Source organism: Berghia stephanieae, chromosome 13 (assembly GCF_034508935.2).
Source record: "Berghia stephanieae isolate SIO BIC M18660-M18661 chromosome 13, UCSD_Bste_1.3, whole genome shotgun sequence".
Lineage (NCBI taxonomy): Eukaryota > Metazoa > Mollusca > Gastropoda > Nudibranchia > Aeolidiidae > Berghia > Berghia stephanieae.
In genome coordinates, this window is record NC_088372.1 from 1,466,010 (window position 1) to 1,478,527 (window position 12,518).

The window sequence follows — 12,518 nt, forward strand, 5'->3', positions numbered from 1 at the left end:
ACCAATATGTTGTTGCTGGTAAGTTGCTTAATTGCATTTGTTAAAAAGCATAAACTGTGAAGCAAAAGTGTTGAAAATCGTTTGAATAAAGTTTAATGCAAAAAAAAATAATTCTTAAGCACTTTATGCCGTTCTAAGCTGTCGTTGCTGCATTTTTTTTCATTATTAATTATTATTTCTGATTAAGGATGAGGGGATAAAGAAAGAATGAAATTAAATGCACAGAGGTGTCATTTCTTGACAGTCGCCTCTAAAGATTGCAACTCTTAAAATTATCATAAAAAGAATAGTGAAATTTTACATTAGGTATCTAGAAAATGCTGAACATAAAGCTACATTGGCCAATTAAGTTAGGGTTAGTAGAAAGACTTTTTATTCTGCCATATCTGATTCTTTCAGATAGTTCTACATAGCTGCCAACTTTTCAAAAATAAAATAAGGAACGCTCATTTGGCCCGGGATGAGGGACGATGTGTGCCGAAGCCCCCCCCCCCCCCCCCTTCATCGAATCGCAACATATAAAAGTCAGCCTTTTTAATTACTATTACTAACACTAACAAGTTTGAGATGACAGAGGCTAGTCCAAATGTTGCTCAATTATCGGGTTTAGTACCAGCACATTTGAATCGTTAAAATGACACTTTCCACAATGATTGTTGTTTTCTTTTTAAGGGTTTTAACGGCGCTTGCAACACATTTAGGTTATATCAGCGCCAGTAAAAAGGAAGAAAATTGGATAGTAAAAAGTTCTAGAATTACAGTTGAAGCATCCAAGAGAAAGTAAGACATAGGGGAACTGGGAACAAATAGGGATCATATGTAGATTCCAAGAGCGTATCACCAATGTACTTAGTTTGAGATCACCTATAAGTCTTATCCGGACACAAGAACAAAATCCAACAAAGAGGAACACACTCAAATGCTTACATTATACATTAAAAAATAACAAATATAGTAATAATACATAACAGAGAGATGATTTACAAGGAAAAAAATATCATCTCCCAAAACAATAAATATGCATTTGACTGCTTCCCTCCCAGCTAGGACTCCGGCGAGGGCCAGGAAAAAAACAAGTAATCTCATTCCAAGACAAAGACTGAAAGCATGTTGGAAAACAGATATAAGGGGATAGAAGACACAGTGTGTACCTCCCTGCCCGCTATGGGAGCTTTCCACAATGAGATCAAAATTCAGAACGGACAATATAAAGAAAGAATTCAACTGCCTCAACTTTGATAAGGACCAATACACAAGAAGCACAATTGTAAAATAAATGAAATAACTTAAGATGGTTAGAAATGCATAACTACCAACCTGGTACATCACTTGAGAGGGCGTTTTGGGGTAAAAATTAGGTGAGTTCAGATAAAAAGTAGACGATTGCATATATGTTTTCTTTCATGCAACATAATGGTCTGTAAGTAGTATACTATAATAGTAGTTATAGTAAAATGCACCTCTAAATATTAGAGAATTCCTACTTCTTTACTTTGACAAGATAAACACACCTAAAAATGGAGTATACTTATTTTTCTTGAACCTAAACCGTTACAAAAGCTTGCTTGAAAAAAAAATTAAAATCAGATGAAGATGTTTTTAAAGGGATTAAATTTATATATTTCATAAATTAATAAAGGGAAAAAATCATTGTCATCTTTAATCAATATAAGCAATTGATTTTCTTATTGAATACCTTCCAATCAAAAAGGTGGATTTAATTTTATTCTTAATTAAAATAATATTTGTAACAAATAGTGAAAGTATCAATACTGTCTTAGAATATTCAAAGTATATCGAGGCTAACATCCATATCCTATGCAAATCTCCAATACATTATGAAAGGTTTGAGTAAAATACAGGCGTCATATAAACGAATGGAACTTTTTTAATTGTTGAAAATCATTTATGATAGAGGCATAATTCAAATTAAAGAGCTACACAAATGGAGATTATGCTCTCACTGGACACCAATAATAATGATAATAATAATAACAACAATAGTAGTAGTAGTAATAGTAATAATAATGGATCAATAATAATAATTCATTAGGCTCACATGGCTTTTTTACCACAAATTAGTCAAAAATTACAAAATACGGATTTTGAACTAAAAATAAGCACTTACTGACTCAGGAAGTCAAATACGGAACAAATCCGTTTTTAACAGAACGGTTGACAGCTATGGTTCTACAAAGCATTTGTCTCTCAAGCTGAGCAAATGAATGTTCATATAATATAAAAAAGGATATTGCAATGATGAACAGATTGTACTATATAAAGATAAAACGTTTTTGTAAACCCCCAAAATATGTCAATAACACTATACAATACAATGAATGTAATACAAATCAAATTCATGATTGTCATTACACCGATTGAAACGCTCTTTCCCTTCTATATTTATTTCTTTCATTAAAAATCTTTGTCTTCACCAAACTAATTAGTGTACCTTCAGGGATTCCTTTTTGTGAAAATACCCTGTGGTGTTTTAAGAACAGAATAATTTCAGACTTTCTAGGTAATGATCCCCTTGAACCATGTGCTGAAACATCTTCGACAAAGTTTTTAAAATATGACTTGACTCTATCTGTATCCTCATCTGACCATGACATGTATCTCCGATTTTTGCTTGAATTCCTCTTGGGTTCAGTTTGTTTTGAAGAACACGTAAGCTGATTTGGCACTCCTGCTTCACCATCAAATATTTCTTCTTGATTTGCAGCTGTTACTATGGATGTTCCAAAATTTGCATTTGAGTCTCTATTCACTACAAAGTCATTTGTTTCAATGTTACAATTTCCTTCCCCAGTGACCGATGCTGAGTTATCAATTTGACCCAAAAAATGACCAACTTCTGTTATTTCTCGTATTGCAAGTGGACACTGATAAATGTTTTGATTGATTGATTCACTGTGTCCCATATGTCGATAGAAGACATCTCTCTCGTGTTGTGGGACATCAAGTAAGGCAAATAATGTCGAAGCTCGGTGCCTGAATTTATCAGCTATTAACAACTGGGGTTTCTCTAAATCCTTTACTAAGGAAGTGACATATTTGATGGCAATGTAACCACTTACATGATCTTTGGATATTCCTGTATTTGGAAAAAGAAATGGGTTGTCTGAAATATCAACAGCTTTACGCTCCTGTGCAAGTTTCCTTAAAGGCTGAATTGTGTCATTGGGTATCAACACAGGGACCAACATCTTGCTTCCCTTTCCAGACTGATAGGCCAGCTTATACTTCTCAAGTAACGCTTTTTCCAGAGGATCAGTGACATGTTGTACAAGCTGGGGATCAACCCATACACCTGAATCTGCATCATTCCAGTCTTTTAACAACATCCTTGCGGGTTCTCCGCCTCTCCTCGCATTAAACATTGTAAGCCTAGCTACGATGACATTGCGAAGCCTAACAAACATATGTGAATCAAATAATTGATAATCATCCTCACAAATACGGACCATCTCTTCAGTAATAAATTGCCGTAGCTTCTTTATATCATTCTCTAATGGCATCTCTTTGGGTTTTCTCAAATTTGTTCTCTTTGCTTCACATTGAACTCTGGCTGTAAAAAAAATACTATCCCAATTATAATCCAGGACAGCTTTGAACAAATCTATCTCTGCGGATTCTTCCATTTTGTTTTGCATTATATATTCCCCTTTTAAGAAATTAATTAACTTTTTCAATATAAATCCAATTGAAAGCTTCAAGCCTGCTTTCAATGTCCCATCCTCTTTCAAAGTCATTTTAGAAATGGTTTGCGATATTTCATTAAAGTTACAACGCTTCACCACGTCCTCTCCAGAGAAAGAAGGTTGATTTGTTCTCTTCCTAGTTTTTAAAATCAAATTTCCTAAGATGCGTAAATCACTCATTATAACTTTTCTCTCCTTCTTTGAACTTTTACTCCACAATTTTGTTCCTAACAATACTATAGCTTTGTCTGATCGACACAAATTTCCCACTTCATCATTCCGAAATTTGTCAAGAATATTCTCCTTTATTTCTTTACTTGCATTGGGAGCCACGGGATAAAATTTTACAACCCCAGTACACAGAGCATGCTCAGTACTACATTTCTTTTTGTGTTCATAAACCCTTCGTCCAGAGTAAAACCCCTTACAGCCAGCACACATAACAACTTCATGTGACCCTTGTGCTCTCTCACGCATAACTATTGAATTGTTTCTAGTGTTTGAATAAAAAATGCCCTTTTTCTTGAGATTCTCCATTGTTCTATCCCTTTCCTTTACAGGCTGTTTCATGGCCTCTGTAACTTCTGTCTCATCTTTGTGTTTCCTCATCAAATGCCTTGAGAGTTTTGTTTGCAACTGTCCACAGTATGGACAGGGTCTCCTTGGCTTTTTGTATTTCTCTGGAAAAAAAAAGAAGAAAATAAAGCACATCATGCTATGAACTATGAAAATAAATCAATAGACAGATCGTATGCACATCAGCTACATGACAGCGATAGAGAGGAATAGCATTCCAAATATTTAAGGCCTGGACAAGTAACTGTCATAATTCCTTCTTGTTATATACTTTTCTACCATCTATTCCTTTGGAAGAGGTATGTTAGATTTGTGGAGACCTCTGCCACATAACAAATCCAGTGAAAAGACGCCATATTTTTGTTTTGAAATAGAAATAAATAGATCAATCCACCCACTTCACTGGGTTCAGGGTTCCCTCTTCATTATAATCAAAATATGAACATAAATCGGAATAGTAACACATTGAAGTCTCATCTGAATACATAGATTGTCCTTTGTTGTTTCAGCGAAAAATCAGACAGAATGTCAAAAGAATTTTAGGTTTTTCCCCAACCACCCCTTGGAGGGATCAGTATCAGCGGAATGGTAAGCGTCATGTTTTTTACGTTGAGCAACAAAATTTACTCCAAATGCTTCACTCGACCCAGGCGGAAAAGCAATCAAGAATAGACCCAAGTCCTATCCAAAGACTAACATTTCATTTAAGTTTATTGTAGGCCCTTGGCCAATCGACAAAATTCAATTCACATAAATTATTTACAACAATCAGAAATTAATTATATCAATAATAGTAATAGAATGCAATGAAGGCAATATCATAATAATAATAATAATAATAATAATAATAATAATAATAATAATAATAATAATAATAATAATAATAATAATAACAGTAGCGGCAATAAGTAACAATTAATATAGTAACAAAAGTAATAATAGACTATAGTTCATAGTCATAACAATGACTTTCTTTGTCATTGAGGGAGTGAGAAAACATCACCGGCTGGCAGAACAAACAGCCGACATCAATCAAACGTCCTCCAGACCGGTTGAGCATCGGCTTCATTAATTCCTTAAAGACTTCCCCCCAACTGCCTGAACGATGCTGATGCCCAGACAACTTAATCCTGATTTATATTTTGTGGGAATGAAATATGACATGTATATGCCGGAAATATTTCAATAACAAACACACTGTTCAGATAGAAAATATTTGAGTCTTGCCTTTGTTAATTGACACAGGTAAGTTAGGAAAATAAATGCTAGTAAAAACGATCAGCAAGTTCGTGAACACTGCTTCTCAACTCGAACATATGTTTTCATCAAATCTACACACATCATGTTGTGAGCTGAATTTTAATGATCTCAGTTGTCATTGAAAGGACACCCAAGAATTTTAGAATAAAGAAAAATATTGAACCTGGAAGTCAAAAGGGTTTGTAGCACAGCAGACATTATCAAAGTATAATTTTAGTACCGACAAATTAAAAAGAAAATGTGCTTTTCTTTAAATGCTCCCAATCATCATATACTGTTTAGGTTGCAAGATTAATAAAAATGTTATCTACTCTGATTCTCGTTAAGTTTCCAGCTGGTCTGTGAAAAAAGCCTTAAGCATCATAGAAATACAAAGAAACAGTTTTAATATATAGATGGGTTGTAACAAAAAAAACATTTTAACACTTACAATACAAGCAATTTAAGTCTATTACAGACAAAAAAAACCCCAATAAAATAAACATGAACATTTTTATGGCTGGTTTCACTGATATCACTCACACATTGGGGTTTCAGATTCTAAGATGTCCACCCTATCAAATTTGGATTTGTGCTTGTTATGTAAATGGTAGCGTATTTTGCGACGCAGCACTGCCAAAACAGAAAAAAATGCAATAACACAAATGCAGCACCATGGAGGGGGTGGAAGTTTTCTTTTAAAAGGAATGGGTAAATTAAAATTGATCCCACAAATATCAAAGGAGAAGAATGACAAAAAAAATGACTCACCATTGCACGTAACACGTTGGTTTGCAAGTGTATAGCATTCGGGTTGAACCTGGGTCCCAGACTGGCAACGAGGTTCAGTCTGTGATAGTTGTGGATGAGGCTCTGACTGAGTTGGGGAATGAGCACTAGGTTCCAGAGACAATGATGTACTCAGCATTGGGTACCTCACAGAGTACGTAGAGGAATCAGACTCGGAGTCAGCAACAAAATCGGGACCCTGTATATTTTGTGGAAAAGATGACAGATCAATCAATTTATTCATGTTGACAATAAACATGAAGAGCCATTGTTTAATAATCCAACTAAACAATTAGCTGGTTAATAATGCAAGTATAATAAAAAAGAGTTGAGAAAGGCAGACATATTGTCTAAGTATTTAATATGTTCAACTGTGCTTGGATAAATATAGATACACCAACCAGGGTTTCAGTAAACCGTTTTTAACCAACTCTTTAAATCCTACACCAGGACCAACAACTACAAAACAATTTTTTATATCACTACGATTCTGGACATATAAACGGTTGTCATTGCAACAATATGAACTTCCTAACCTTGCAACTGCAATATAGTTAACAAAAAAAGTTGATAAACATTACGATGCAAGAGAATTTGGACAAAATGCGAGATCAAAAGTATAATCCCAACAGAAGCTATTTTAATTTTTCCTGGAAACGCATCATTTTCACATTTTGTCAAATAAAAAACAAACGACTTCAAATGTGAATGGCTCATCAATGAATATCACTTCAAAATATAACGAGGAAGGTTTAAAATAGTGTTATTGTTGGCGAAGTCCACTGCAAAGAAAAATTTTTAACAACAAAAAACTAGGAGATCTCACTGGTGTAAAACAGTGTTGTCCTTGTCCTGAAATATTGTATTGCGCCTAACAGACTGCAGGTCTCATCTTTTGTGGCAAATGTGTTTTGTCCACCATAAAATATGGTGATGTGAAGCATTTTGAGCATGGTGCCAACTGTGGATAAACGCTATACAAATGTTATGATTTTATTTTAATGTACATACTTACCACAAATGAATCATGTGATATGGAACTTTGTTCTGCATCACTTTCAGGCTCTGAGTTGGAGTCTATATAGAAAATAAAAACAACAAAAAAAAAGCTGAAGACCATCATGTGCAAGTTTTTCTCTAAACTCTTAAACAAAAAATCATGCCATCTTATGCTTTAAAAGGATTTTTTAAAAATTATTTACCTTATGACTATTGTCCTTTGGAAAAAAAAGAAAATTAAGTCCGAAACCTTCTGGCTATTTTCTTTTAAATTTCAAGAACGTCAGAGTTGGCAAGGGAGGACGGAAATATAATTCCAGAAACCAATCTGTCTATAATCATATCCATATGATAGTTTTTCGTTCAAGATTCAGGTACAGTCCACTTAGGATAATCGCAATACCTTGGGATCATCGAAAATGTTGGGATTAACCGAAATTCAGTTTCCTGTCCACTATTTCAACATTTTACACATTTATTGTCAACTCAAACCAGTAAATAATATTCTTAGTCAACCACATATAGAGCAATTTGATTGAAACAAAAACCATATGGCAGCCCCGTGTAGATTTGTCAACCAAAAGCAGCTATGAAGCAAGCCGATATCTTATTCAGATTGGAAGAAGTTTCAATCTTTTTTCTCAACAATTCAACATTTGTCAGAGTTAAAGAGATTAGCCTTAATGAGAGACAATAAGCTCTCACCAAACTCATTGGTCACAATGCACAGTTGTTAATCCTAAAACAAAGGATATCGCTCAGTCTCTCTTTATAACTGTCATTTATAACCTGTTGTCAAGATTATGACCAGCCCCACCCCTCTTCTATTTAATGGCCACCGATGACGTCACAAACCCATACTGCAGAGCCCCGCCCTCTTTCGACTCTAACAGAGTGGTGACACACTACTGTAGCATTAAATCCTGCTCACTCTCGATTCTTCAACCTGTCACGATTTCATCCATGATGAAATTTAATCATGATATACTGTTTGATTTCTTGAATTTACCACTTTTTAAAAAACCGAAGTTTGTTGCAATTAACCAGTGACTTTTATATAGAATTATTTCCATTGCTTAGGAAATATTGTGATTAACCGAAAGTTGCGATTAAATGAGTTGCAATTATCCGGAGTGGACTGTAATAGTATTACACATCATGACTCAAAAAAAAAAAAAAAAGCAAACTATGTGTACCTAAATGTTATTCATTTCCTCATCAAATTACATTCTTACCATTAACATCATAGATCACATCAAAAGGGTTGTCTGGATTGACAGCAAGACATTTTTCAGGATTTTTAAAGCTCAAATCTCTCTGATCTGAAGTTACAAAAGAAATAGCATATTCTCAACATTAAACTATGATTTTGTGATGGCTGTGATATGGCATACTGTATGCATAAAGCAAGATGCAAAGACAGGTTTAAGTTTAAATTATTTTATATTCTTTTCAAAAATCCATTCTAGTTTTGCCAAAATAAAATAAACACGAGAAGTGTTGAGTTGGATAGCGCTAAAACTAAAAGTAGTAGTGGTAGTAGTAGTAGTATTAGTAGTAAACGACAGATCTTACTCACTAGTGTGAATCTACAGTCTACAGAAGTTCCCGAATTATCTGACTCCACTTCCAAATGACTGACTGACAAGTGACAATCATCAATCGGTGTGTGATGTCTACCCTATTGAAAATCTTAAATCAACTGTGATGTAATAAGAATGGCCAATAACTTACCATTATAATTATCTCGGTGTCTCTTCAATGATGCCTCCAGCATCAATTTACCCCACGATGCCATAGACGTCTAGTTTGGAACTCAGCAAGTGACGAAAAAATACTTGCGGCTATAGAGAGGACGTCCGTCGGCCACTCTCTTTGTAAGTCAGTAGTCAGTGGTTATCAGATATCCTTGGTTCTTGAAAAATATAGAAACACAGCGGTTCATTTAAAAAGACTCTTTTGTAGATCAAGTTATAATGTTAGGTATTGCACTTTAAAATCTCTTCAGACATAGAACGGGTCAACTTGACGTCTAGACCAAATCATTTCGAAGATCGATATGGCAACAGCAACGCCTGGAATGGAGGATTTAAATGCGGCATCTGACGATTCTACTGCTATGACAGAAGATGCTCCATTTCACGACGTCGAGATGGCTTCAACTGGCATCAGGCATCAACATGCTACTCAATAATGGGTTTGATGAAGCGTTTGACTAAGAACTAAAGGCCGAGCTGATAACTGATAACCACCTACTACCGACTTGCAGAGTGAGTGAGTGCCGAGTGCCTCTTTATGCGCGAAATTGACTAAACATACGTTTCACGAAAAAAAGAGTTACTATGTTTGCTTGTCTCTTGTCACCAAGATAAGAATCCGGACCAAGATTCGATAAATCTGTTTCTAAAAATAGATTATAATTCGTATATCTTGTTCATTCCTCAGTTCATCAACTTTCACACAATTTTATATTAGGTTTTCATTACTATAAAAATCCATATAATGCTCTAGAATTTTAGAGAAAATTTCGGAAAGATATATTGCCTCACTATTGAAATATATCGATGAAAACACTGGTACCCCTATTGTACTTTTTTCAGGCGGTCACCTTATTGACCAACGTGAAAATTTAGGCATAACTCTTCTTACTGTGGTGTTTAACAAATAACTTCAATACTATGATTTACAATTATATATCCTTGACGGTTGGGTTGACAACCTTAAACTAAAAATAGAAAAGTGAATGTGCTAGAGGTCAAATCAATAGGGGGACCGGATTTTGGTCTCCCTATTGGTAAAGTACTGTAAAATGAACTAATAGGGGTACCAAAAGTCTCCCTATCCGGTATTAATACATATATATATATATATATATATATATTATATATATATATATATATATATATATATATATATATATATATATACATATATATAAATACATACATACTTGGCCAGAAAACTCGTCCTTCAAACATCGATCGAATTAAATGAGCTTCATTTTGACAAAAACATTAAAACCTGGGACTTAATCAACCCTCTCCTTACCAGCCATTTTCAGGATTTTCCCCCAAAACTTCACACCCAAGTAACACAAAAAAAAATAGATTTTTTTTATCATTTAAACACAATAGCAGTAAGTTCTTGCGATACATGATTTCTTTAGCTAAACATTTTCTATAACACACAGGGTGCTAATGCCAACAATTTATATTTTTGGCCAGTTTTAACATCAAATTTGGTTTTCAAGCATCTGGTTCTTTCCGACATAATACCGTTTTGAGACGATGAGTTACATTTGGGTTTTTGCCAAGATGAGGGTCATTTAAATCTATTGATATTTGAAGAACAAGGTTTCTGGCCAAATTTTTAAATATGTGTCTTGCCAGAGAACAGCTGAAAAACTGGCTTAAAACTCAACGACCATCTAAGGTCTAAGGTTGCAAATATGTTTGATATAGTGTTTACTTTATTTTGTTCAAGTTTAAGTGAATGTAAACAATTTTTTAGAGTTATAGCAAGTTTTGGTCATTATCATAATAGATGCCGCTTTGTGGTGTGTTGGATCGGAAAGTCCTGGGTTCGAGCCTCGCTCGGCGCATACTTGAGTCCTTGGAAAATATAATATATATAATCTATAATCCCATTCTCTTACCGTACTCAGGTGTAAAATGAGTAGCTGGTTGTCAACAATGTTGTCTATGTCTGAAAAAGTGTAATATCGCCTAAGAGGCGTCATGTCTCGTTCAACACGTTACGTATTGCTGTTGGTCAAAGTCTCTTTGTAAAGCGCTTTGAGCTCATTTAGTGGATATTGCGCAATATAAAAGTTCTCATTTTTTTCAGAAGGATTTTTAGAATCTTGATCAACCAATTCTTGATTTATTGGAGCGTTTTCGTATTCCGTTTTATGTAATTTATTCACTTCGTTGTCTATATCTTGGTTCACCGCGATTTATCCCCCTGAGGATGGATGTATCGAGGCAATCCAGTATCACCTGGTCCATATCCTGGTGTACCGTTAGGTATCCCCCCCCCCCCCTGGATGGAAGGACGAGTTTTCTAACCAATTTTTACACATGTTTTTTTCTAGAGTACCGCAGATTTTAGGTTTGAGAGTTTTTGCAAGATGAGGGTCGTTTTAATCGATCGATATTTGAAGGATGAGTATTTTGGCCAAATTTATTGATACGCCATTTTCCAGCTTACCGCGATTATCTGATTAAAGAGAGTGAGTTTTTTTTTTTGTTTCTTATACTCCGAACACTGTTTTCTTTATTAGATCTGAGAATTATGACTAAAAACCGGATCACAGTGCAATATGTTAACCACTCGGCCACTTCGCCCCCCCCCCCCCCCAACCCCTCGTTCTAGTTATAACCAAACCAAAATATAAAACACACTCAACTCCTGTGTGACGACATAAAGAAAGTGACAATAGAACTGTGGTGAGATACCGGAACAGCTTGATAGGGAATGAGATTAGCGGAAGAGTAGCGTCCCTTGATTGGACATCACCCATAGTCTGTGTCGTCACCGGCGGAAAAGTTATTAGAGAGAGAACGTCATGTTGGTTGTGCGCATGCGTCTCTCGGAGCAAATTCCGTACATCTCTCGTGCACCGTCGAACCCAGCGGAAGCTTCGTCACAACACACCGTTCAACTAGATACTCTGCGTTGGGTAAATGTTGGATAGGTGGAAAGTCCCCACTGATGCAATGAGCGTGCTGTGAAGGAGGTTCTAGACCGAAGCCGATTGGCTGCCACCCAATGTCACCTCTTGCTGGTGGAAAGCCATGGCAACTTCTCCCTCAGTTTCGAGGAGTTGATGTCTCCGCCCCCTCGAGGGATTGAATTCATCCAAACGGATGTCGAGCATATAGCCCCCTGAATGGCCCGCCCTGATATGTGACGAACGGAGATCAAACCCGGTGTCCGAATGGTCTCGCCATGCCGGGCTACACACTACCGTGCTCTAAAATAAGGTGTCATAACTATTTTAGTTGCAGACTGTATGCAGATTCTTGGGTTTGCGGTGCGTTATAAAAAGACGATGGATGATCTTTATAGACTAGCAATTATTTAGGGCAGAGGATCAAGGGGAAGTCCACAAGGAACACGGAGAAGAATTAAAGAAGATGATATACAGAGAAGTGATAAGACATGGAATGAGATTTTTAAAAGTTAGCTCAGGTAGAGAAGGATGGAAAC

At 35.6% G+C, this 12,518-nt stretch overlaps 1 protein-coding gene across 1 annotated transcript in view; it reads right to left on the reverse strand.

Moving 5' to 3' along the window:
* LOC144958917 (uncharacterized) overlaps positions 1-8,680 on the reverse strand; it is an 11,679-nt gene extending 2,999 nt beyond the window's left edge. Inside the window, exons 1-4 of the mRNA XM_078891215.1 lie at positions 8,543-8,680; positions 7,324-7,385; positions 6,291-6,507; positions 3,881-4,384 (exon numbers count right to left, since the gene is read on the reverse strand). Of these exons, the coding sequence (XP_078747341.1) occupies positions 3,881-4,384; positions 6,291-6,447 (661 nt within the window). The 5' untranslated portion in view covers positions 6,448-6,507; positions 7,324-7,385; positions 8,543-8,680. The remainder of the gene's footprint in view (positions 1-3,880; positions 4,385-6,290; positions 6,508-7,323; positions 7,386-8,542) is intronic.
* Positions 8,681-12,518: the final 3,838 nt, after the last annotated feature.